This window comes from Rhincodon typus, chromosome 20 (genome assembly GCF_021869965.1).
Source record: "Rhincodon typus isolate 14 chromosome 20, sRhiTyp1.1, whole genome shotgun sequence".
In the NCBI taxonomy this organism is placed as follows: Eukaryota; Metazoa; Chordata; class Chondrichthyes; order Orectolobiformes; family Rhincodontidae; genus Rhincodon; species Rhincodon typus.
In genome coordinates this window covers 45,275,343-45,302,864 of record NC_063351.1, presented here as the reverse complement: position 1 = coordinate 45,302,864, position 27,522 = coordinate 45,275,343, and the positions used below count along the sequence as shown (strand labels likewise).

At 44.3% G+C, this 27,522-nt stretch overlaps 2 protein-coding genes across 2 annotated transcripts in view; both read right to left on the bottom strand.

The window, feature by feature from the left end:
• LOC109936462 (CREB3 regulatory factor-like) overlaps positions 1-27,522 on the bottom strand; it is a 138,171-nt gene that overhangs the window by 25,106 nt on the left and 85,543 nt on the right. The window lies entirely within an intron of this gene.
• LOC109924238 (CREB3 regulatory factor-like) overlaps positions 15,882-27,522 on the bottom strand; it is a 43,916-nt gene continuing 32,275 nt past the window's right edge. The window contains exon 7 of the mRNA XM_048609226.1: positions 15,882-27,286. Coding sequence (XP_048465183.1) covers positions 27,198-27,286 — 89 coding nt within the window. The 3' untranslated portion in view covers positions 15,882-27,197. The remainder of the gene's footprint in view (positions 27,287-27,522) is intronic.

The window sequence follows — 27,522 nt, the reverse complement described above, 5'->3', positions numbered from 1 at the left end:
GTGTGTGTGTGTGTGAGTGTGAGAGAGAGTGTGTGTGTGTGTGTGTGAGTGTGAGAGAGAGAGAGAGTGTGAGACAGAGAGAGAGAGAGAGAGAGAGCGTGTGTGTGTGTGTGTGTGTGTGTGTGTGAGAGTGAGACAGAGAGAGTGTGCAGTGTGGTGGGTCACCTGTGGTGCAACATGAACCTAAGATCCCGGTTGAGGCTGTCTTCATGGGGACCGAACATGGCTATCAGCCTCTACTCGGCGACTCTGCGTTATTGTGTCTCCTGTCTGCCTTGGAGGACATTTACCCGAAGATCGGAGGCTGAATATCCTTGACCGCTGAAGTGTTCCCCCTATGGGAGGGAACATCTCTGTCTTGTGATTGTTGCACAGTTTCCATTCATCTGCTGTCATACCGTCTGCACGGTCTCACCAATATACCATGCCCCGGGGCATCCTTGCCTGCAGCGTATGAGATAGACAACGTTGGGCGAGTCACATGAGTATCTGTCGAGCACGTGGTGAGTGGTGTTCCCATGTGTGAGGGTAGTGTCCATGTCGATGCTCTGACATGTCTTACAGAGGTTACCATGAAGGGGTTGTATTGTGTTGTGGTCGATGCTGTCCTGAAGGCTGCGAACACTGGTCTGTTTAAGGTTTGGTGGTTGTTTGAAGGCGAGAATTGGAGGTATGGGGAAGATCTTGGCGAGGAGCTCATCAGCATCAATAATGTGATGACAGCTGTGAAGAACATGGGGATGACGAAGGGTACTCTATCGGATGTATCCCGTGTCTGTCTTCTGAGGAAGTCATTACGTTTTTTCGCTGTGGCATGTTGGGAACAGGCGATCGATGAGTTGAGCATCATATCCTGTTCCTATGAGGGTGTCCTTCAACACCTTCAGGTGTCTGTCTTGTTCCTCCTGTTCCGAGCAGATCCTGTGTATGTGTAGGGCTCGTCTGTAGGGGGTTGCTGTTTTAATATGTTTCGGGTGGAAACTAGAGAAGTGCAGCATCGTGTGGTTATCTGTGGGCTTGTGGTAGAGTGAGGTACAGGGGTGTCTGTCCCTGATGAAGATGCGTGTGTCCAAGAATGAGACTCATTCTAAAGAATAGTCCATGATGAGCCTAATGGTGGGATGGACCTTGCTGATATTGTTATGTAGTTGTTTCTGTGATTCCTTGCCATGAGTCCGAAGGAAGAAAATGTCATCAGTGTACCTGGTGTATAGCGTTGGTTGGAGGTTCTGTGCAGCAAAGAAGTCTTGTTCGAACTTATGCATGAAAATGTTGGCGTATTGGAGAGCAAATCTGGTTCCCATGGCTGTTCCATGTGTCTGGATGAAGAAATGGTTGTCGAAGGTGAAGACGTTGTGGTTGAGGATGAAGCAGATGAGTTATAAGATGGTGTCTGGAAATTGGCAGTTGTCGGTATTGAGTACTGAGGCTGTTGTAGCGATGCTGTAGTCGTAGGAGATGCTGGTGTCGTAGGAGATGCTGGTATAGAGTGCCAAAACGTCCATTGTGACGAGGAATGTTCCTGGTTCGACTGGTCCATTGGTGCTGATTTTCTGTAAAAAATCTGTAGTGTCGTGACAGAAGCTGGGGGTTCCCTGTACAATGGGTTTCAAGATGCCCTCAACATGACCAGAGAGGTTCTCACGCAGGGTCCCATTTCCTGGTAGAATGGGATGCCCAGGTGTGTTGGCTTTGTGTATCTTCGGAAGGCAGTAGAAGTCTCCCACGCGGGAAGTACGCAGGATTAGAGTGCGTAGGGTACTCCGAAGGTCTGGATCAAAAGTCTTGACCAGTCACAGGTTGTGTTCTTTGGTTTGATTGACAGGTATTTGTCTGTATGTTTCCTGGTTGTTCAGTTGTCTGTATACTTCTCTGCAGTAGTCTGTTCTATTCTGTATGACAATGGCTCCTCTTCTCTCTGCTGGGTTGGGCCGATTTTGAGTTGACCAATTTGGGGGGTGTTTAGTTTCATGTTTCAGGAACTTGTCTACCTCTAACCAGTTGAGCTAACATTCATCTTCCCTCTTGCACCAGCTGGTTGACCATTGATGCCCCCCAGACGTCTGGGCTGTGAGTGCAGCTTTGTCAGTTTTGCCCAAGAATGCAATTTCCTGTCAGGCTTCGAGTGCCCTACAGACCGCGGCAGAAGAGAGAGACAGAAAAGACTTTTTAAAAAAGTTCCAATAATGGAAGAAAATGGAATAATTCTTTTTCTTTCAATCAGGTACAAGGCTTCAGCACTGACCCTAAGCCACATTCATCGCTCACATCCATTCCCCCCCTCGCCAGCGGGTGGTTCGATGGGTGGACCATATTGTGCAGCATGGAGGGAGTCACCTTCGACCGTTTGGCTTGGATCAGCCTTGGTACCAGCAGTACCTCCTCGATGTCATTCTGTTTTTCCTGGCCATTTTTTATATGACAGTTTACTTTGTAACCAAGTTGCTGAAGTTTGCAATGGGCTGTCTGTGTAGTGGAGGGAAATTGAAAGCAGCTTAAAGTGGCTTGATCACTGTTAATGAACTCTATACCTTTTCCAGATTTTTGACCTAAATTTCAATTTCATTTTGATGGTATTTTATAGCGCACTGTTACCATTTAACGAAATAGTAATGAAACATGTTTAAATTTTATGTTACGGCTGATTGAAATGTGAATTCCTTACCTGGGAACACACAGTGAATTTAACCCCTGTGTCTCTCTTACAAATCGGGGAGGTTTAGAATCATAGAATCCCTACAGTGTGGAAACAGGCCCTTTGACCCAACAAGTCCACACTGAACCTCAGAGCATCCCACCCAGGTCCATCCCCCTAATCTACACATCCCTGAACACTACAGGCAATTTAGCATGGCCAATCCACCTAGACTGCACATCTTTGGACTGTGGGAGGAAACCGGAGCACCGGGAGGAAACCAACACGGACACAGGGAGAATGTGCAAACTCCACACAGACAGTCGCCTGAGGCTGGAATCGAACCCAAGTCCCTGGCGCTGTGAGGCAGTAGTGTTAACCACTGTGCCACCGCGCCGCCAATGAACAATTTGAAAATTTTCTAGGAAATGCATAAATTGACCACAGAAGCAAATTATTTTACAAAATTAGTTGAATTGCCTATTTTACAAAATCAGGTCCAGAGGACAGGTTAGTGTAACTCAAGGTTACATTCAGTCGAGTGTGGCATCAAGGAGCCTTGGTTAAACTGGAATCAATGGGTATCAGGGGGCAAACGCTCCAGTGGTTGGAGTCATACCTGACACATAGGAAGATGGTCGTGGTTGTTGGAGGTCAATCATCTCAGCTCCAGGACATATTAGGTTACAAAGGGACATTGATAGGATGCAGAGTTGGGCTGAGAAGTGGCAGATGGAGTTTAACCCTGAAAAGTGTGAGGTGATTCATTTTGGAAGGACAAACTTGAAAGCAGAATACAGGGTTAATGGAAAGATTCTTGGCAGTGTGGAGGAGCAAAGGGATCTTGGGGTTCATGTTCACAGTTCCCTGAAAGCTGCCACCCAGGTGGATAGAGTTGTTAAGAAGGCATATGGTGCGTTAGCTTTCATTAATAGAGGGATTGAGTTCAAGAGCCGTGAAGTTATGCTCCAGCTATACAAAAGCCTGGTTCGGCCACATCTGGAGTATTGTGTCCAGTTCTGGTCGCCTTATTACAGGGAAGATGTGGAAGCGTTGGAAAAGGTGCAGAGGAGATTTACCAGGATGTTGCCCGGAATGGAGGGAAGGCCTTACGAGGAAAGGTTGAGAGAGCTAGGGCTTTTCTCTTTAGAATGACGAAGGATGAGACGTGACTTGATAGAGGTGTACAAAATGATCAGAGCTATAGATAGAGTGGACAGCCAGAGACTTTTTCCTTGGGTGGAGGTAGCTATTACGAGGGGGCATAGCTTTAAAGTGAGTGGAGGTAGATATAGGGGAGACGTCAGAGGTAGGTTCTTTACTCAGAAAGTGGTCGGGGCGTGGAATGCATTGCCGGAGAGGGTAGTGGAGTTGGCCTCATTAGGGGCATTTAAGCGGCTATTAGATAGGCATATGGATGATAGTATAAGGTAGGGGTGGAGGTTAGATAGACCTTAGGATTAGGGTAAAAGTTCGGCACAACATCGTGGGCCGAAGGGCCTGTACCGTGCTGTACTGTTCTATGTTCTACATTTTCCTCATATCCCACCATTACTACCCAAATAACCATCAAATGGTCTACTGAATACCTCAACTGAACTGCATTTCCAGGCAAGGCATTCCATAGCCTAAGTACTCGCTGTGTGAAACTGATTTTTCTCACATTATCTTTGCTTTGTTTGTAGGTCACCGTAAATTTCACCCCTCCTCCAGCCCCCAAACTCTTGTTCTTTTTACAAGCATCAACAACTTCTCCCTATGCTCTGGAGAAGAGTCGTCTAGACTCGAAACGTTAGCTTGCTCTCTCTCCACGGATGCTGCCTGACCTGCTGTGATTTTCAGTATTTTCTGCTTTCAGTACAGCTTCTCCCTGTCTATTCTGTCCAGCCCCTGCTCACGATTTTGAAAACCTCTATCAAATCTCCTCTAAGCTTTCTTCTCTCTGCAGAGAACTGTCTCAACTTCTTCAATCTTTCCTCATCACTGAAGTTTCTCATTGCTGGAACCATTCTTGCAAACCTCTTCTTTATGCTTGTAAATCACTTTCTGCCTCAGAACAGCAGTGACAGTATCAGCCTGGATATATTATACTCCAGTTTTGGAGTGGGAATTAAAACTCCAATCTTGCACTGCGAAAGTATAAGCCCTATCTGTATACCCATGTTTCATTTGCTGAGAATCTGTCCTTTTAAGGCCAATGTGTGGTGATGTGATTGGGTTTGTTCAGAAATCAAAAGCAATTGCATCCTAAAACTGGCCCCACGCCTCAGGAATTGAGTGAACATTTTTAATTGATAGTTATGTAGCACAATAGGAGAAGTTGGGGTCAGAGCAGATAAGCATGAAGAGAGATTTAATCAAACTGGCCAACATGATGAGGGATTTAAACCAAAGGTGCTGTGAGGAAAGACCTTTTAGCAGAGCAATTGCTATTGTCTGGAATGAGCTGTCTGAAAGGGTGATGGAAGCAGATCCAATAGTACTTCTCAAAAAGGGAATTAAATAAATGCTTGAAGGGGAAAAGATTGCAAGACATAGCAGCCTCCTCGCTGCTAAAACGCAGATAGATTGATAACTTGGCCAAACAGCAAGGAATGCTGGGTACATTGGCCAAGTAAAACAAAACCAACACACCAGACACAGTGCAAATACAGCAGCCGGGTGCTAATGACATTAATATAATGTAAAGACAACAGTTATCCTGGACAGACGTACCCCCAACAGCTTATTGACTAATCAAAGGAGGGCCCAGACAGAAAGGCACTGGGTCCTGCTAGACGAAAAAACGAACAGTGGCAAGCCATCCAAATGATTAACTCTATCTCAGGCTATTAGGTGAATCTCCCTGATAGGCCAGAACTACAGAAAGTTCCAAGTAAAATCTAAAAAAGGTATAAAAACACGTTTGAATGTTTTGGAGGCCTTCTGAGGAGACCAGCATGGCAAGAGGTAGAGACCCGCTGACCATCCAGAGGAAGAGAGGAAGCAGCTTCGCAGACCTAAAGACAGAGACAGAGGCAGAGAGAGAGAGACAGACTGCACAAATCTACTGAAGACTTGGGAAGTATTGTAAACTTTATGGGCTGAATAGGATTAGAGATAGTTTTGTCGTAAAAACCATTGTAACTTGTTTCCTAATAAAGTTGGGACTGTTTTGCATTGGCACTGGGCTTGTGTTTGTAGTGATTTGACCATTTTGGTATTGTGGGACACCTGGACAAATTCATTCCTAACATTCTAGTCGGGGTTGTCTAACTAGACAAAAAAAGGTGAGAGAGCAAGAGCAGGGAAGTGGAACAACTGTTCATTCTAGCATTGATACTATTCAGTGGTAATGTAATATATGGTATGAATCAAGAAATTAGAGGTGCGTGTAACAAGGGTAATACTGTAATCATGGGAGATTTTCTATCAGGACTGGGAACCTTAATTAGCACAAACAGTATGAGAATGGGATCCTGGAATGCGTATGTGATGAGTTACTTGAGGTGTATTTTGAAAAATGTGCTATTTTAGGTTTGGTATTTTGCATTCGAAACGGCTAATTAATAATCTTGTTGTAAAGGAGCCTTTAGGGGGAAGAGTGACCATAATGTGTAGAATTTTACACTTTATGTTATCAATGCCCCTCCCCTGCATTTCTGCCATGTGCTGAAAGTGCTGACTTACATTTGCATACTGACCAGCGACTGAGCGACCATGAGAGCATCATCAAGTCCGTTTTGCAAACATTCTGCTTTAGGATTCAGTGAAACAGAGCCTCTCAATAACTTCATTAAAGAGGCTGATTATCTTTGAGTTGATCCATTTTATATGTAAATTAGAAACTCAATTTTGAGTCATTGTGCAATTTTCCAGTGCACTTCAAAAGCAAACAAAAGATTTGCATTTTTCTGAAATACACTGGGCTGCTTTATTTCATTGCAATCAAATACAGATTAAATTTTCATAATTTTATGATGACTACATTGTAAATTTAATATTTTAGTGACCTCTACACATCAGCTGTTGCTGTCAGCTATGACACTTCAGGCTCCATGGCAACCTATCCAGTATCTTGCTAAAGATCAGACTTCAAGTTCATTGATATAAAAAACAGCATGCCATACAGCCTTTAAGAATGGTTACAATAACAATACTTGCATCATGGTTTCAATGAATAATGCTGTTGTGGAAAGAGTTGGGTCTGTACCTCACTCTGCAGGGGATAGCTGATCTCAGCTGAGGACTGAAGATTGACATGCCAAAATGGATTGTTCTTCCTTAGGAAGGGGAAGGGGATAGGAAGGATTCACTGTCCGAATAATGTTCCAGCCCTTGATGAAGCAGGATAAAGTATGGATAACAAGCAAGGCTAGGATCATGCAAAGCTATATTTTTTAAAAAAATTATTTCAGGGATGTATGCAATAATAAGAACTGACATAACTCCACAAAGGCTGGTATCCCATCACCAAGTCACCATTCATTTATCCATGCATAGTGCATGACAGTGACCCAGCTAGCTCTCAGAATGAACAGAACCCTTGGCATTCCTTTCTTTATCTGTCAGCCAGGGCTCCCTGATTAGACCAGGTTTACAACCCCAATCAGGGAACTCATATTCTATGGGATCCACCTGGCTGAACTTGTTCCAATCACTACAAGAACAACATTTCTTTTCCATCGTTAAATACCCTCAAGAGGGTGGCACTGAGCCACCATCTTAAACTGCTACTATCCATGTGGTATAAAGACACTCACAATGCCCTTAGATAGGAAATTCCAAGATTTTGACCAGGTGACACTGAAGGAATGGCAATATATTCCCAAATGTTCTGTTTTCCATACAACAATCTCAGATCAAAATTCTTGTTATTCATTGGATGGGCCAGCATTTATTGCCCATTCACTTAACTGCCCTGAGGGAGGTGGTTGATGAACAGCTGCATTGACCCATTGCAGTTATTGGGGTGTATGTGGAGCCCAATGCTGTTGCGGAGGGAGTTCCAGGATTTTGACCAACCGACATGAAATGAACAATGACATATTTCTAAGTCAGGATGGCATGTGGTTTGAAGGGGAACTTGCAGGTGGTGATATTCCCCCTTTTTTCTTTATTCATTCACAGGATGAGGGTGTTGCTGGCTAGGCAGCATTTATTACCCATCCCTAATTGCCCAGAGGGCAGTTAAGAGTCAACCACATTGCTGTGGGGCTGGAGTCACATGTAGGCCAGACCAGGTAAGGATGGCAGTTTCTTTCCCTAAAGGGCATTAGTGAACCAGATGGGTTTTTCCTGACTATCAACAATGGATTCATGGCCATCATTAGATTCTTAATTCCAAATATTTATTGAATTCAAACTCCACCATCTGTCATGGCGGGATTTGAACCCAGGTCCCCAGAACTTTATCTGGGTCCCAGGATTAACAGTCCAGCGATAATACCACTAGGCCATCACCTCCCCATATCTGCTGCCTTTGTCCCTCTAGATGGTCATGGTCATGGGTTTAGTAATGAAAGCTTGGTGAGTTGCTGTAGTGCACCTTTGTGGGAGGTACACACTGCTGTCTCTCTGTGCTAGTGGGGCAGGGAATCGATGCTGAATGTGAGGGATTCAGTTCCAATCAAGTGACTGCTTTGTCCTGGATGCTGTTGAGTTTCTTTGCTTTTGTTAGAGCTGCACCCGTTCAGGCAAATGGAGAATTCCATCACACTCCTGACTTACTTGATAGAATATGCAGCAATAGCAAGAGACCATTTGGCCTAACCAGTCCATGCTAGCATTTATACTTCATTCAAGTCTCCAACCATCCTTCCTCATCAAATTGTTAGCAAAAGCCTTTATTCCCTTCTCCCTTGTGTTTATCTGGCTTTCCTTAGGTCCACCTTACCATTCATCTTGTTACTTTCTATTGTAGCAAGCTCCACAATCTCACTCTCTGACAAGGTAATTTCTTTTGAATCACTGTTTAATTTCTTGGTGGTCATCTTACATTTACAGCCTCTCGTTTCTCTGTTCACAATAAGCAGCAACATTCTCTTCCTAATTCAACAGAAACGAGACCCAGTTTTTCATCTTCACCTACTTATATCATCCTTGTAAACTTTTCCTGCCCCCTCTCCAATGCCTCTGCTTCCGCCTATAAAAAGAATGACAACCAGAACTGACTGCAACACTCAGTGTGTGATCTAACATACCTCAGATAACCACTGTGCTTCCACCTTTCATTCGCCTGTCCTGCTGCTGGGGCAAAGCCTGACCATGGATCACAATGCAGCATTGTCAGGAGCAGCATCTGAATAATAAGTGAAATGACTATGTCAGACAATTAGCTTGAATTGGGCTGTGGGACAGCTCTCCAACTTTGAAGTACTTGTCCCTAGACATTTGTGAGGGAGGTCTTTGCAGGGTCCGCTGGGCAAGATTTGCCTTTGTCATGTCACATCAATGTTAAGTGAAATGCTCCCAGACTATTTTTAGTTTGTGCTCAGTATTGGGCACGGAGGAAAACATTTGATTCAAAAATATAACATAATATTTATTTCTGTGGCTGCTTGAGCACTCACTTTGAAATCTGGTTGGAAAATTCTGATTTGCCTAGACCTTAACTATCAAGAGCTAGTTTTATCCAGTCATGCTCGATAAGGATAAAGTGGGAACCAGACTGTATCAATTTATGGCTTGTTTCAATTTTCAATATTTTGGCAACACATCCTGACATTTCCAGAAAGTGCTATTTATGTCCCATAGCACCAGAGACATAAAAGATGAGAGAGTACGTCAAAGAGTGAATGAGCATGAGTGAAAGATTGCAAGTGAGAGAAAACGAGAATGAGAGTGCGTGAGAAAGCAAGAGAGAGAGAGAGACAGACAGAGGGGCAGGGAGAGATACTTTCATAGAATCATAGAAGCCCTAACAATGTGGAAGCAAGCCATTCAGTCTATCGAGTCCCCACTGACACTCCAAACAGCAGCCCACCTAGACCCTATCCCTGTAACCCTGCATTTCCCATGGCTAACCCGCTAGCCTGCTCATCCCTAGTACAGTCAATCCACCATAACCTGCGGAACACCCAGAGGAAACCCATGCAGACTTGTGCTGGTTTATGGTGCACAGGGATAGCAATTTCAGAGGGGTGTTATAAATAAGCCTTGTTAAAACGGAGACAGGCTTGTGGTACAGTGATAAACCCAGAACTTCTGGTCCAGAGATAAGTCCCACTTACTCCAAAAGTGTGTAATAACATCTCTGAATAGGTTGTTTGGAAATATATAGAGACAAGCAAGCAAAGGTTGCAATGCAAGGTGTTAGAGCCAGCTACCTCCCTGTTAAAGGTGGCACACAAAAGGAAGAGTCTGTCAGCACGCTGCAGAAGAACAGAATGGGCTTGTATGTGATGGAAATTACAATGAAGCACCTGCTTATGTGTGAAAGTGTTTCTGACATCCACAGCCATCCTTACTGTAAAGAATGGCTCTAAACAGTGCAGAACTTGTTCCAGATTCCCACTTACTTCAATTCAGCCAAGACTGCATCATGTTGCACTTTACCAAATGCCACATTGACAGAGGACAGTCACTCTCCCCTCTGGAATTACAATTAGTCAGCACCAAGGTTTAAGTGAGGTTTTCTCAGACTAAACAATAAAAGGAACTGGATCTGCAGCCAATACAATGCAACCTGAAGAGCTGGAAGGTGGATGGCTAGCTTTCTCTCAGCTAGTGCAGACATGGTGGGCTGAATGGCCTCTATCTGGGCTGTAACATTTCTCACGTGCTGTCGGTGATGTGCATAGCGTGTGATGCAATGTTTATTCCAGCAGTGAAATCTATGCTCGAAACAGAATTCTGAGAGAGTATTCCCAGCTCACAAGCTGCAGTGAAGTGGGGGTAAAAGGTAAAGATTGAAATATTTGCAACAATCGATCTCAGCCTCCTCCTGAGCATCACGCCAGCTTTCAGCCTCTTCAGTTCCCTCCAGCAAGCTGTGACATACCTCAGCTGCAGTACTGTGCTCCAGAGTTAGTCACACACCCTTCCCCAAGCCATTACAACATAGGCACAGCCCTGGCATCTACCTTAAAACATGGAGAATGACTCAGGTAGATCTAGCTCACAAAGAGCAGGACGAATCCAACCTGACCAATTACTGTCTTATTGACCTTGATTATCAGCAAACGTGATGAAAGGGGTTGTTGACAGTGTCACAAGTTCACATAATTGTTACAGTGCAGGAGTCCATTCGGCCCAGCATTGTTGCACTGGCTGTTCAAACAGGCAGCATATCCTAGCGCCAATCTCTCACTTTCTCCTCATACCCTTACACAGTACTTTTAACCAAATGCCCTTCTTCAGTGCCTCAATTGAACCTGCCTCCACTACATTTCGAGGTAGTGCATTCCAGACCCTAATACATGAGTGAAAAAGTTTTTCCTCATTTTACCTTTGCTTTTCAAATCTATGTCCTTTTGTTCTTGTTCCTTTTTACAAGTGGGAACAGCCCTATCTACTTTATCCAGCTCGCTCATGATTTTGAAAAGCTCAAATCAAATCTCTTCTCAGCCGCCTTCTCTCTGAGAAGCCTAGTCCCAACTTCCTCAAATCTATCTTCATTTCTTAAGCTTCTCATTCCTGGAACTGATCTTGTAAACTGTTTCTACACTCTCTCCAATGCCTTCACATCCTTCCTATAATGAGATTCATGGAAAACAATACCCCTATCAAGAGGCAATTACACAGCAATAATATGCTGTCTGACGCTCAGTTTGTATTCTGCTAAGGTCACTCAGCTCCTGACCTCGTTACAGCCTTGGTCCAAAATTGAAAATGAGCTGAACTCCAGAAGATGAGGGGAGTGTGATTGCCATTAACATCAAGCTAGCACTGAAGACAGTGTGACATCAAGGAACCCCAGCAAAACTGAAGCCACTGGGGACTGGGGAAAGCTCTATGTTGGTTGAAGTCATAGCTAGCTCAAAAAAAGTTGGTTATGGTTGATGGAGGCCAGTCATCTCAGTCCTAGCTATTGTTACAAGCAATTTCTCAAGGTCCTAGGCCCAACCATCTTCAGATATTTCAACAATGATCCTACCTCCATCACAAGGTCAGAAATGGGGAATTACACTGATGTTTACAGCTCCTCAGATACTGAAGCAATCCCACAAGCAGCAAACCCTGCGCAGCATTCTGACTTGGTCTGTGCTAAGTGACAAGAAACACTCACATCACGCAATGGTTACCTGCAACAAGAGATGCTCTAACCATGTCCCCATGACATTCCATAGCATTACTATACCACTCTCACAATTTAATAATGACCAATTCTTATTGGGGAGGTGATGATATGTTAGTGATGTCACTAAACTAGTAATCCAAAACCCCAGGCTAATGTTCTGGGCACACAGGTTTGAATCCCACCATACTAGATGGTGAAAGTTAAAATTCAACTTTAAGAATGCTAGCTTAGTTATAAAACTGTGACTGTTGTTTATTGCTGTAAAAACCCATCTGGTTCACTAATATCCTTTAGGGAAGGAAACTGCCATCCTTACCTGGTTTGGCCTACATGTGACTCCAGACCCACAACAATGTGGTTGACTCTTAACTGCCCTCTGGGTAATAAATGCTGACCCAGCCACTGACGCCCACATTCCCATGAACAAATTAAAAGAGAGAAGCCTATTACTGACTAATGATAAATATTGATACCCTGCAGAACTCTGCTCTGTTCCTTTAAGATACTACTGTGGGAATTTTGTTAAGCATGCACCCGAGAGGAGATGCAGCTTTAGTTTAATGCTTCATACAAATCACTGTACCCTCAAACAGTGTAACATTCCATCAGTACTGCAATGGGATTATCAGCTTAGACAGTGCTCTCAAGTCTCTGAGGTGGGACTTCTAAGCCAGAAGGTTGAGGTGAAGGGTATTACCAATCAGCACTTCCTATTTGCATAGCTCTCTTGGGCTCGCAGACTGCTCTGTGACTATTAAACTAGAGAGTGTTGTGTCTTCTGAGATGCTATTGAACTGCCTTTACTTCCAGAACTGGAGCTTAGTTTAAAAATTAATTTAAAAGAGTGATTAAAAATGCAGATGGGCCTCAGGGGGCTCTTTTGTTTAAACTTCAGCTGTATGTCATTGCATCTTTGGATAAAAAAAACAATGGAAGCTCAAGGTCATTGTTTTAATAATTTGCTTCTCAGTCTTCAAAGAAATCCTAAGGAGGAAAATTTAACATCTAGATTCTAAAAGTAGACTCTGTCCTACTACTTTGTCAGGTTAACTACAAGATTACAGATTCACTTGGAGAATTAAGTGTTACAGTTTGCTTTGTGTTTATTCAAAGTGAATCATGTCTCAGCAACAATCATGAGATAAGAAATCTGCACCATCACGTTATCTGTTGTTATTCTTTCTGATGAAAGGTCATCAAGACTTGAAACATTAACTCTTCCTTCTCTTTCTCTCACCACAATAACAGCCTAAACTTGCTGAGTGTTCCCAGAATTTTGTTTTCATATCTTACCATCTAGGCACTCAAGGTATCTCTTAGCATAGAGACATAGAAAATAGGTGCAGGAGTAGGCCATTCGGCCCTTCGAGACTGCACTACCATTTGATATGATCGCGGCTGATAATGAAATTTCAGTATCCCAGTATTTCTCTCCATACCCCTGACCCCTTTAGCTGTTAGGGCCAATATCCCTTTGTATTGGCAGACGTCGAAATAAATCGATTAACAATCAAATTATCAAAATGTCCATTAGGTCTGACGTTGGCTGAGAAGGGACCTTGCCTTCTGTGCCTCACATGAGATGGCTCACAGTAATTGGAAAAGGTAAAGGCACCAGGGCTCCAGAGCACCACTCCCTCATTAAAGAGAAATGGCTGGGGCAGGTGTGGTTTAACTAGAGGGTCACCATGCCTCAGCGATGGGTAAGGATGAAGAGGAACAACATTCACAGTAACCTCAGCAGGCATGGCAACTGAACACATGTTGCTGGCCTCCTCACTCTGCATCGTAAACCAGCTATCTAACCAACTGAACTAACCGACAGACAAGGAACAGGAAATCTGGGTTAAAATGTAAGAACAGTCCTACCTACAGGAGCTAAGGCTGATCAGTTTCGGTTTGAGCAGGAAGCTGGGGTGTATGGGTTTGGACAATATGATTGAGCCTGAAATATTGAGAAATAATTTAACTGATTTTAAAATGTTTCCTTACAGGAGGTGATGAGGAATCCTAATCCTGTTCTGTATCCATTGATTCTTGATTCACAGCAGCGTTAGCAACTTTAAAGAAAAACTGATTTTGAGCTGACTGCAATATCCCCACGCCAGCAGCAGTTATTTTTAAATTAACTCATGGAATGCCAGTGACATGGGCATTGTTGGTATTTATTGCCCATTACTGGTTCCTACAGATCAGTGTGATCAATCCCCAAGTCTGTGGATGCAGATGGGTACCATGCTTTCCCCTTTGTACAGTGGTCTGCTTCTTGTTTGCAGTTTACAGCTCGTCTGGGCACTCAGCTCCTGACCTCATTACAGGCTTAGTTCAAACATGGACAAAACAATTGGATTCCAGAGATGAGGTGAGAGTGACAGCCCTTGATATCAAGGTCGCATTCCACCAAGTTTGGCATCAAGCAACCCTAGTAAAACTGGAATCAACAGGAATCAGGGGGTAAACTCTCTACGAGTTGGAGTCATACCTGGTTCATAGGTTGTGGTTGTTGGAGGTCAATCATCTCAGCTCCAGGACATCTCTGCAGGAGTTCCTCAGGGTAGTGTCCCAGGCCCAACCATCTTCAGCTGCTTCAACAATGACCTTCCCTCCAGCATAAGGTCAGAAATGGGGATGTTCACTGACATTTGCACAATGTTCAGCACCATTCCTGACTCCTCAGATACTGACCAAAAACCGAAGTTGCTGGAAAAGCTCAGCAGGTCTGGCAGCATCTGTGGAGAAAAATCAGAGTTAACGTTTCGAGTCCGGTGACCCCTCTTCAGAACCGGTCCTCTGATTTTTCTTCGCAGATGCTGACAGATCTGCTGAGCTTTTCCAGCAACTTCTGTTTTTGTTACAGCATCCACAGTTCTTTCAGTTTTCCTCAGATACTGAAGCAGTCCATGTTCAAATGCAACAACATCTGGACAATATCCAGACTTGGGCTGACAAGTGGCAAGTAATGTTCACACCCAACAAATGCCAGGCCAAGACCATCTCCAATAAGAGACAATTTAATCACTGCCCTTTGACTTTCAATAGTGTTACCATCACTGAATCCCCCACTATCCACATTGACTAGAAACTCAGCTGGACTTGTCATGTAAATATAGTAGATACAAGAGCAGGTCAGAGGCTTGGAATACTTTAGCGAGTAACTCACCTCCTGACTCCCCAAAGCCTGTCCACCATCTACAAGACACAAGTCAGGAGTGTGATGGAATACTCCCCACTTGCCTGGATGAGTGCAGTCCCAACAACACTCAAAAAGCTTGATACTATCCAGGACAAAGCAGCCCGCTTGACTGGCATTACATCCAGAAACATCCACTCCCTCCACCACCAATGCTTAATAGCAACAGTGTGTACTATCTACAAGATGAATTGCAGAAATTCAAAGCCCTTTAGACAGCACCTTCCAAACCCATGACCACTTCCATCCAGAAGGTCAAGGGCAACAGATGCATGGGAACACCATCTCCTGCAAGCTCCTCTCAAAAGACTCACCATCTTGACTTGGAAATTTATCGCTGTTCCTTTAGAGTCGCTGGGTCAAAATCCTGGAATTCCCTCCCTAATAGCATTGTGGATCCACCTGCAGCCGTTCAAGAAGGCAGCTTGCCACCACCTTCTCAAGGGCAACTAGAAATGGGCAATAAATGCTGGCCCCGCCAGCGATGCTCACATCCCACAAGTGAATAAAAAGACACATTGACCAGCATCGATGTGGAAAAACAAGAGGCAAACGACTGCCCATTGGCCAGTCCACAGCTGTGCCTCCTCAAATGGTGAAATACACATGAAAACTGGGTGCCACAGACCCCAGGTTATTCCTTCAGAGTAACTTGGAGGATGTCAGTTCCCAGCTGGGGGAGTGTGCCTCCCTACTCGATAGGAGTGGATAAGGAGGATAGGGCTGGGGGGAGCAGGGAAGACAGCCAAGTGTCATCCTAAGTAACACCTTTGCAATCTCTATACCTTGCCCACATTACAGAGTTGGAGGTAATCAAAAACAATGTGACAGATGGAGAAAATTATTGGCTTTATTGATGGTCTCAAACAATAAAAAAAATTAAACATCTTTCAAGAAAATGACTTTGTTTAGATAGCAAAGTTCTAGCGAGCTCTAATGAGTAGCTGGGTCTTCGACAGATTTGAACTACAACATTTAAATAAAATCTTCTTAAAAATAAAGACACCATACTATTTTTTTTTTAAACACAGAAACGATCAGAATCCAACCAGCTCAAAATTTACAATATAGGTGAACATTTAACAGCAAGGGATCCCAGATTCTAATCATCTCTGATCTGTTGACTATCCTGTTTTATTAATCATGACTGATTTATGATCACTGCTTGGGAGATGGAGAGAGACCAAAATGTGCTTTACCACAAAAACCCTTTGTTAAACAATACTCAGCAAATGAGCAACTCCCATCAATAGCAATTCCTAAGATTCATCCCTCAACTAGAAATCGATTCGATCTGTGCTCATTTCTTGACGAACTCCTTTGGAGACAGATAAAAGGTGTAAAAAAAGAGAAAAAGACAATACGTTTTTACAGCACTATCTGTTTAATTGTTTACCACCCAGCACTGTGTCTAATTTCAACACACAAGCCACAGATACGATGGAATAATTGCAGAAGAATGGTGAAGTTGCATTTTTCATCTGGGGGAAGAATGGCTTCAGAAACCAGTTCGATTCCTTTGAATGGATCACCTTTTTCTAAAAAAATAAACTTATGGAGCTGCAGTGTGAAAATCTGGCCCCACTCCATCCAGAATCACCAGGAAGTTGCATCTCTCTTATTCCCTACGCTGTGCAGTCACCCTCCTGGATAAAAAAAAAAGACTGCACAACTTCTACTTTTAGAAGAATCTACTAAACAGTAGCAGGTTAAACATTATCAACAAGTTAGAAACTACAAACTGGGGAGAAAAAGAGAGTCAACTTTGAACACAACTAAATAAACCAAGACAGAAATTATGCATCAGTTAGGGAAGAGAAGTTTCATTTGTTAAATCGTTTCTCTCCAGTCAAATTCCAAGCAATTTCACTACATGGGTTCAATTCCATTACGATGTGGGGAAGATCTCCATTCAAAAAGAGAGTGGAAGATACCAGATATTAGTTGCTATGCCCACATGTACCAGGGGCGAGACAGCAAGGTATCAACATTGGGATGGAGTGTCATCATTGAAAGAATTCATGAAAATCACAGCACACTTGTCGACAAGTCCAATATAGGTTTATCTCATTCTCGATATTATCGAATTCAGATTTCTGCCTCAGTTATCTTCTCCAAGGTACCAGTCACTTAACATTGAGCTGTTTCGAGTGACTCCATTTAGAATTCTTGCTTCTTTACAAGTCAATAATTCTCATCACCTATATCACAAACTTCCATCAAGTTGGACCCACCAACTTTTATTGATCAAGGCAATATGAAACAACTGTGCTTTAGCCTCAGCTACAGTTACCCTTGTTCTCCTCCCATCATCAGCACAGTTAGGCTTACAGAGTTGTGGCGTTGTTACAAAATAACAATTGTCACTTTTACCCAAAAATAATGGATTTTGCACATAGGAAGTGGATGCCAGAACACAGAAAGCCTGAACTAGGGAAATAGCAGAGCTCCAGTGATGGATCTGGGTTCAACTGCTCTTTCTTCATCCACAGTATTACACTCCATTATTCCAGTTGCACTACTGTGAGAAGGTGCTGAGCATAGACAAGGAGGCAATGTGCTCATCTCCTGTTACACCCAAAAAATTTGAAAATTGAAGGGTGGGTCATGCTCAGGTGTCCCAAGCAACACCAGTAAACGTTCTACCTCTCGTTCTCTTACTCAATGTACAGCTTAGGGAAACAAAAAGTCAAAAATCATAAAAATACAGAGGTGGAAACTGTCCCCTGTTCAGAAGGGATTGTTTGGGTTCAGTCAGGCCCAGAAATAATGGCCTTTGGGTCCACTTGGTGGAAAGTAGTGGCAAACTTGATTTCTGTTTTTCTTATGCATTTGCTTTGTCCTTGACTCTATCCAACTTATATGGCTGGCTTGCAGACACAAACTTAACGCTCAATTGTTAGAAGGGAAAGATCACTTAAATTGCTGAATGATCAGGTCAAAGATGGACTGAAAGGTGGTGATCCCCCTTTGGGGAGGAGTTCCTCTTTGGTGAGCTGAGCCTCAATCACTAGCTATATACAACTGTGCAATTTGGGATAGGGAATAAAGAACATGAGAACTGGTAAAGCAGAACACACTTTACTCAAACTTGAAGAGGAACATTAACCCCAGAAAAGAAAATCCAAGTATCGCTTCTGGAGCCTTTCCCTTGTCTCAGTTTGGTTCCTACAAGCCTATGGGGCAAAGATGTGTGATTACCAAATACGTTCACTTATCCCTCAAGATATGTTCATTGCCGGTGCCATGAAACACTGCCCTGAACAGGTCAGAAATCAATTATGGTTTCACCAATTAAGGTCAATTTGTCATTTAATTATTTTAAAAAAGGGAGCATTGAACAAGTTTACGGAGTTGGGGGCCAATTTCTTCTTTTCAAGTGTCACACCAATCCTGCCAGTTGGTTGTATGGAGGGATGATTGAGTGTGGGGGTGGGGATAAGGATAATTGGGTGGAGGGTGAGGAGGTGGGGTGTAATGGAGAGAGATAGAGCCTGAGCCAGGCCTCACGCTTTCACCACCCCTGACCTGATGAAATAAATGGAGATCCACTGGCTTTCCACGTGAACCCAGAAACGTGTTGAGCAGCTTGACTCTGGCTGGCCATTTACCTCGATTTCAGTGAAGAGTGCTAAAATTATCATTATAATCAAACTTATAATGACAGCCTGTGTGTTAAGAAGCACTCCGTAGTAATATTCTGAAGCTTACTAACATGGAGAATCTCAGTTACTACGAGGGGTGGAACTGAAACAAACGGCTTGGAGGTTTCCGCTACCGTACACAGGCCCTGTCAGTCTATCTGATCGCAGTGAGATGGGAGAACCAGTGGGTCATCATAGAGGGATCTCCTGCTGCCCACAGACCAGTGCAGCACCTCCAGCACCTGAAAGCCCATCGATAGCTCATCAATACCCAGCCCCTTTCACAGACATGGTGAACCCTTGGGTGAGGTCTGTGCACATAATGGTGAGGTGGGGGGGGGGGGGAGGGGAGGGGCAGTGGGGGTTGGGGGCCGGCCACCTCTGAAAGGGAGTGGAGGTGGGGGTTTGAAAATAAAAAAAAACATCAGTGGAAGCAAAATGATTGGGAAAGAAGCAAAACGGCTAAAGTGCAAAAGTCACGAGTCACATGCTCGTGCCACTAAGATTGTAAAATAAATGCAAGGTTCAGCTTCTGAGGATCAGAGGGAAAGGTGCATGTCAGCTCGAATCAGCTAAAAAGAGCTCTTGGCCAACTCTGGAATTCAGACTCCTTCCTAAGTAAGTGGGAGTTATTTCTGTGCTTTGATAACTTGTACAAAGAGTAAGAAGCCACAACAACTCAATAAGCCGAGCTGTAGCTAACCTTAATACGGATTTGCTTTACCATACACGCACACTTTCAACCTTCTGATGAAAATTCAGACCAGGCTTAGCCAAATTACTAAAATATAGACTCTTGACAACAGATTTACTGCACATTCAAAGTAGTTTACAGTACTTATTAGCCAGGAACAAGAAAGAAGACCTCTGTATATACATATGACACTTGCATAACAAGCAAAGATCAGTGTAGCAGCTTTCAGTAATAAATGGCCAACCTGCTGAGGTTTGTAAATGGCTCCTGTTCCCATCTCACAAAGAAAATACAGTTGGATGATACCTGCTTCTCGATCATTGCAGCAGGCAGCAAACAAATCTTCTGTATCCCCTTCATCCTCCCTCTCCACCACATGGCTCAGTAAGAAACCAGGCAGGATCGGCTGTTCCTTGCTGTGGTTAAATCCATGCTCGCAGTATTGACCCAGCTTCCAATGCCTCAACCCTTCATCCATTCTCTAATTCCAACCCACCTCCCCGACCTGAGCTAATTCCGTAGGAAAATAAAATCCACATTCATACCCATTCTTGGCACAATGAAGTTGGCACATCAACATGTTGATCCTTCCCCCCTGGCCTCCAGAAACAGAGTGTATAATAAGGGGATATTGAGGAACATGCACACATTCAAGATTGCATTGGTCTCAATGGGAGATTTAGACCTTTGGATGAGTCCCACATTCAGATTTCATCAAAATTACTTCAAAAAGAAGATCAACCCTCCACATCGCCCGATCAGTCACATAAGACTCTCCCAGTCGCGCAGAAAGGTTTCTTCAAGCCTCTGACATCTGTCTGGTCACCAAATCCCACATCACAATCACTGTCTGGAATGAAACTTTAGTGAACTAGAGTTTTGGTGAACTGGCAGCACTCAGGGGCTTCGTTCTGCCTGAGAGTGGGCAGCTATTCATCGTCATCCAACAACTCAAACGCAACTGGACATTGTGCAGTGTTTTAGAATTGTCTGGCCCCATCTTTGGTCTGGACTGGGAAGAATTGATGATGGGTGGGGGAGGAGGTGGTGTTGCTGGTCATTGAGGAATTAGAGAGCTGTAAGTATCCATGAGTTGAACATTCACCAGGACGAAGAGTTATAACCAAGTGCCAGGTCTCATCAAAAGGTGACTGCTTCACAGTTACCACTTCCAAGTGAGGAGTTCCATCAGTCCTTATTCTGGATGTTGATTAGAGGATCTCGAGCAAAGGAGCGCATGACTCTGGTCTTTGAGATCTGATCCATTGGGTAAATTTGGAGCCCGAAAACAGCAGTCCTCTGGTCTTCATTCTATACACACAATGTGGGTTTGGGCGATTATCAATGAGTTCCGACAGTTACACACGTCCCTGGAGGCCATAGAAGAATCGAGCTACTGGAGAAAGTAACGTTGAAGGGCTGTCTAACTGCTGGATATACAAAGCAGTCAGGCAGAGGCTGTGTCAACACCACGGCATACCAAAAACCGAAAAGGGATGGAAACTTCTACTTCTACCTTGAAGGAATCTTCTGATGAGGGACCGGTGACAAAACCCAATTATAGACCAACATTGAAAGAATGTACCCATTTTTCCAACAACACATGCCCCGACAGGAAAAGATCTGTTTGGCCAGAAAATAGGTTTCTAACCCTTCTTTCACTACCAAACCCCGACTCTCGTTGGCAGGGAACAGGGAAGATTTGCAAACCCCACACAGATTGGCCATTGTCTTTTAATGAAACCATTTACACAAGTGCTGAGTTAATAACAGAAAGAGCCAGCTTCAGAACCTCAACTTCAAGTATTACATTCTGTTCATAGCCGACAATCTCCTTCTTCCCTCAAAAGGCATACCTTGTGTTTTTTTATTTTTATATATATCTCTATATACTTTATAATATATCAAAGCCAAGCCTATGAAACTTTGGACATGACTATTTCTAGCTCAGCAATGTATTACAATAACTTGCTTAATAAAGTGCTCGGAGTCAGCAAAAAGTTCTAGACTTGACAATACTATATGCTAAAATACATTCTTCTTCTCCATAAGTGAAATTTTCAGCTTCTCCAAATGCTTTGGCCCCATTGAGTTATAAAACATAACAGCCTGGTTACAACCCAAGCCTATCCCCTACAGAGGGGGCAGTGCCATCCTCAACACCTTGGAGGGTTAGGATTCAGGCTTTTGAGTATAATTCAACTCAGAAAGCCCACATCCACCTTCCCGATACTAGACTTCCTGCCAATAGGACATTCCAGGGACAGTACATGGGTCAGACAATGTCAGGTTCAGCTAAACCAGTTTCCCATTCATTGTGCTCTGTCATGATTCGAGTGACCAAGAACGCCCTGCCCCATTCTAGCCTGACCCCTCAAAAAGGCAGCTTCGTAGTTAGACAACAAAACAAGGAAAACATTCAGACATTAATCGGCAGGTCAGAACAGTGGTTCCATTTACTTCCTGGCACTCGGTATTTTACTGAGTTCACGACATCAAGGTTCCAGAAACATCAAGTGCAATAACTCTTCAAAATAATCCCCTGTTCAAAAACAGCTTCTCCAACAGCCAACACCAGGGATTTCACTTTACCCAACAGGATGATATACACAGGCGAATGAATATTTGCAGGTTTAACTTCAACATGATAACAACAGCATTGAAAGGAATAGGAAATGGTTACATATTAATACAGAAACGTGTGTGTGGGAATCAGAGAGGGCAAGAGACAGAGCGACAGTGAGGGAGAGGGAGTGAGGGCAGGACAGCACGAGGGCAAGAGAGAGAGAGAGAGAGCGCGAGGGAGGTAGGACAAGGCAGAGAGCGAGGGAGGGCAAGAGACAGAGAGCGAGTGAGGGAGGGAGGTAGGGCAAGACAGAGAGTGAGGGAGTGCAAGAGAGACAGTGAGTGAGGGAGGGAGGTATGGCAAGAGAGCAAGGGAGGGAGGGCAAAAGAAAGAGCGAGGGAGGGAGGTATGGCAAGAGAGCGAGGGAGGGAGGTATGGCAAGAGAGTGAGGGAGCGAGGGAGGGCAAGAGAGAGAGAGCGAGCGAGCGAAGGAGGTATGGCAAGAGAGAGAGCGAGGGAGGGAGGTAGGGCAAGAGAGCGACCGAGGGAGGTAGGGCAGGAGAGCGAGAGCACGAGGGAAGTAGGGCAGGAGAGAGAGAGTTAGAGAGGTAGGTCAGGAGAGAGAGAGTGAAGGCAAGAGAGAGCGCGAGGGCAAGAGAATGGGGAAAGGAATTGTGGCAGAAAGTGGACCTACAATGTCTGTGGAACAGCTTTTCCAATTTCTTGACTGCATTCAGAAAGCAACTTAAAACTGCACAGCTCTGAAGAAGGTGATATTCAACTCAAATGTTAACTATGTTCTTTTTTTTCTCCAAAGCCAGATCTGCTGTATTTCCAACACCTCAGGTTTTATTTCAGATTATGGCATCTGCAGTATTTTGCTTTTAATTAAACTGCACAGGGTTGTTAAATCAATTGGAATTCTCTAACTGCCTTCGGTGCTGTCACTAAGAGCCAGTTGGGAGCCATAGACTAACAAGTATTTAAAAAAGAACAAAGTTCCAATTTAAAAAAGAAACAATTTGAAACTTGCGCTACATTCTCATCAAAGCATGAACCTAGTGGCCAGGATATATTGTCATTGTGAGGTTAAAGGATCTCATAGAGTCATAGACGTGCTATGATGGAATGGGAACAGGAGGAGATTTATTCTTTAACCTTAGTCCCACTTACACCATGTCAGGAATGGAGGTTACACAATGAAAACCCTTCTAACAGACACTCGGGAAGATCTAATTACTGAGATCACTGTCCCTCACTTTCTCCCAGTGTAAAAGGTTTGAGGAATTCCTTTGATAACGTACTTTCTTGCCTCACTGAGTTTTGAAGTAGATTTCCCCTCAATCAGCCCTGGGGGAGAAGAGTGGAACTTTGTCACTGCCATTTCTCTGTTCCTTCCCTTAATCCTTGTTTGCAATTTACAGTCGTGGTTCATTGTTCAGGTGGCCGTTGGAACTTGCAGGTGGAGGTGGGCTAGGAATGTGGTAATTTATTAAATTCACAGAATGGAAAATGAACCACTTCCAATGTAAATTACAGCAACATGGGTACAGGGGGCAATCTCATCCAAGGATTTCACTCAGCCCTTTTGCATTTCGAGATTGCAAAGTCTAGATAAAGGCTGAGCAAGGACAACGAATGAGAGAGTGAGTGAGCATGAGAGAGAGAGTGCAAGTGAACGTAGCTAGTGAGAACTCATGGGGAGACATGGGAGGGGTGCAAAGGTGGAGGGGAGAGAGAGAAGCAACTGGAGAAAGAGAAAGACAGGGAGAATGCAAGGGTATGGGGAGACAGGTAAAGAGGGAGAGAGATGAGACAAGGGATGGGAAGGGTAAGAGAAAGAGATGGAGAAGCAGTTGGAGTGAGAGTGAGAGAGAGTGAGAGAGAGTGAGAGAGAGATGGGGCAAGAGGGAGACAGAGAAGAGGAAGTGAAGGAAAAAGAGAATGATTAAGAGGGCATATGGCAAGTCCTGGGGTAGGGATAGTGAAGGGAAACGGGTATAGAGTAAGGGGATTAGAAAGGGGGCAAAGGTGGGGCATGGATCAAGTTGAAGGGGAGTTGGCAAGGGAACAAGAGAAAGGAGGGTGAGGGTATGGGTTATTGACTCAGCAATGAATTGTGGAAGGAGGCGAGGTGGGTGGAAGGGAGAAGGAAGGAAATGATGGAAAGAGGGAGGGGCTGGGCATAAACAGAGGATGTAAGATTTTGAGATTTTCTAATCAATCTGTTTGGAGATTTTACTACACATTTTTGGAAGAAGTGGGACTTGAACACATTCCTCCTAGCCCAGAGGTAGGGACACTACAACTGCACCACAAGAGTCTTCACGTGATTTTTAGACTGGCTGTAACTGGACTGGTTTGCATTCTCGCTGGTAAGTGAAAAGGAGGTTTTCCTGTTTTCGGAATCAGATTTGAAGGGCTTCACCAGAATGTGGCCTATGGTGTTAAAAACATGTCAGAGAGAGCTCACACCGATCACCCTGAGAGGCCGATGACATTACAAACAGCGTAGGAATCAGGCTTCAACTGGGCCCTTCTCTCTGAAGGCCAGAGAACATGGCAACGTTTTATCTTGGGGAAAAAAAATTATGCCTTTCTTACTAAGAAATGTCGTCCAGTGAGGCAGGAGGGAAGGTAATTGCTTTAATAAAATCAGTAAGTGCTGAAAAAAGAATCAGCAGGTCTGGCAGCACCTGGGGAAATCAGAGTTAATGCTTCAAATCTGAATCGACTCTTCTTCAGAACTCCAGCATCAGACTCGAAATGTTAGTTCTGTTTCTCTCTCCATAGACACTAACAGATCTGCTGAGTTTCTCCAGCATTCTCTGTTGCGTTTATTTCAGATTGCCAGCATCCGCAGTGTTTTGCCCGTGCTTAAGGCTTTTGTGGAGAACTTTCTTTTTTAGCCTTTGGCCTTCCTGCACCCTCCCGACCTCCACTCCTCCTCTAGCCCCCAGTGCCACCTGCAATGTACTGCAGCTAGTTTCCTTCAAACTTCGTGCTGGATTTCAGAGCTGGAGAAGAGGAGACAGAATGAACCAGAGACACAGCCCAATCTTCTTTGAATGCTGTTGCAAGTTAGTTATTTTCCAATTGCCTGCAATCTCCAATCATGTGCAGGGGTGGGGTGAAATCTGCCCCTGCTTTTTGCTGCTGAACCTTCTCTTTCTAGCTGCCCAGGAGCAGTCAGTTCAATAAAGCTACAGGCTTTTGATTGACTGGTTGGTCTCGGAGGGTATACCTTACCCATAGCTGGGATAGGTTGGCTGCCGTACCCAGTGAGATACCGTTGATGATGGATACGGAGGGTCTTCCCAAGGGATATCCTGGGGCTCTTACAGAGCTGTCCAGGCAGCAGGCAAAGCCCTCACCCCGCCAACAGCCAAAAATCACTTCTGTAACAACAGACAAGTCTGCCTGTATCTGTTCATTGCCAAAGTTCCTCTGGCTAGGCATGGTTTCCCACTCCCTGGGGCCTTTACACAATCTTTACACACCAGAAAACAGCAGCTTCGGGGATAACAACTTTAAGAAACAACTGCACCCCATTCAGATTTGTCTTTGCCTTCCTGGTCTTCACCTATCCCCTAGCTCAGGGAATCGACTCGGTCCTTGGTGGGTTTAGTATGCATCAGTTGCCCTCTCTGCTTCCAAAGTCTAAATGGCCACTATTGAAGAGGAAAGCTGGTCCAAGAGAGTGGGTGAGTTATTCCTCCACCAGGGATATCTAACCCAGGTCTGTTTTCCTTCCCCCTAAGCCTGATGAATGGAGAGCCAGTTCGGAAACTTGTTGAGTTCCAATTCCATCGTAGCCGGAGCCCAGGACCAGTTCCAAAGCATGGGAGGCTGTTTAAATATAGAACAAAGATTTTGAAAACAGGGGCAAGTCACATCTGATGTGGGACATCTCACTCCAGCCTGACCTCAATGTCAGTCAACTCTTGGTTTTCCTGAAGAAAACAAAGCCAAAAAAAAAAACAAAACCGCAGTCGAGGAGAATTTTGTTGCAAGATGCACATTCATTACTGTCCTCAAGAATACCTCATGTCTAGTGCCCAGCTCTGCGCCTCACCATCTCTCACAGATAGGACTACGTTAACTGTCAGTAGCTAAACTTTATTTGGAAATTCTCCCCCTAATCCCAACCCTACCCCCCCCCCCACTTCAGAGAAAAAAAATAAAGTCTGTCACCCAACACCTGTAAAAGTGATTTCTCTTTTTGTGTCTGTTTGTAAAGTTAAAGTGCTCATTATTTATAAAACATTAAATCACAGGAACTACAGGGAGCCACCCAATTCCCGATTCACAGTATCCATTGAATAAAGTCTGGTCAAGTCGTAAGTTCTACATTCAAATGCATCTACGATAAATCACCGGACGTTCCTTGACCATGCGCCACTTTCACTGTGTCACCAAGGCAACCAATATTCCATCACTCCTTCCACAAATCCTAACACCTCCATACCACCCCCACAAATTGACTTTCCCCTCAGTCACCGAAATCTTCCCATAGAAACACCGCTACACTCCTGATCTTCCAGGACGGTGTGTTTTTTTTTGGTGTTGGGGGTAGAGGGAGGTGTGGGTTGATGGGGTGCAGAGACATATAAAACATTACACTCACTTTGAAATCAAACGTTCTCCTTAAATAAAAAGGATGCTAATATCTGGAAAATGAATCATGAGAGTTCAGTGGAGGCTGGATCATTTCAGAGGGTCATGTTCACCCACCATCAGAATTGTTCTGAAGCAACCAAAGTCTCCCTCGAGTTTGACCCAGCAACCAATGTGCCAGCTCCCTGTGCCCTCTTTCCTCAATCACTTGTTGAAAGGCGAAAAGAAAATTAAAGCAGCTCGATCTGCTATTCTTACCAAATCGTTGACATTTACTCGTGCCCCTTACTGCCATGAGCTTAAGCACCCTATAATTGCCCAGGGGTCATTCCCCAAGGACACAAATTGGCACACAATGTATCTCCCAGGCATGTCGACATCAAGGGGCACAGGGTGGCCAGAGCAGGGAGCAGTGATGAAGTGGGTGAAGACAGGGATTCGGGAGAGAATGTCAAACTCTTCCCCAAATCCCTTCACCCTGCCAAACACCAAAAAAAAACAAAATTACAGGTAGCGTAAGGGTGCTGCAGAAATAGTGACTTCTTTTCTGTTTGCTTTCCCCCTTTCCTCCTGTTTAATAACATCCCGTCATTAAGGACAAGTTTCGAATCGAGGACGACACTCATGATGGTCAGCTCAGTCCTGCAGCTGACTCTCCAGCTGACACCTTCTCCAGAACCTCGTTCACAAACTCCGATGTTTGACCTGCCACAGAGCAGCCTGCAACAAAAAGACACGAGAGTCAGGGAACAGGTGAGTCAGCATTCCGCCCGGATACAGATTCATTTGAAAAAATAAATTAATTAAGATGTGCTGGAGGTGGCTCAGCATCTGCAGAGAGAGAAAAACAAGTGTTAAGCTGGAAACAAAGCACTGGAAATCACAGCAGGTCAGGCAGCATCTGTGGAGAGAGGGCGAGCTAACGTTTCGAATCCAGATAACTCTGGGCACTGTGA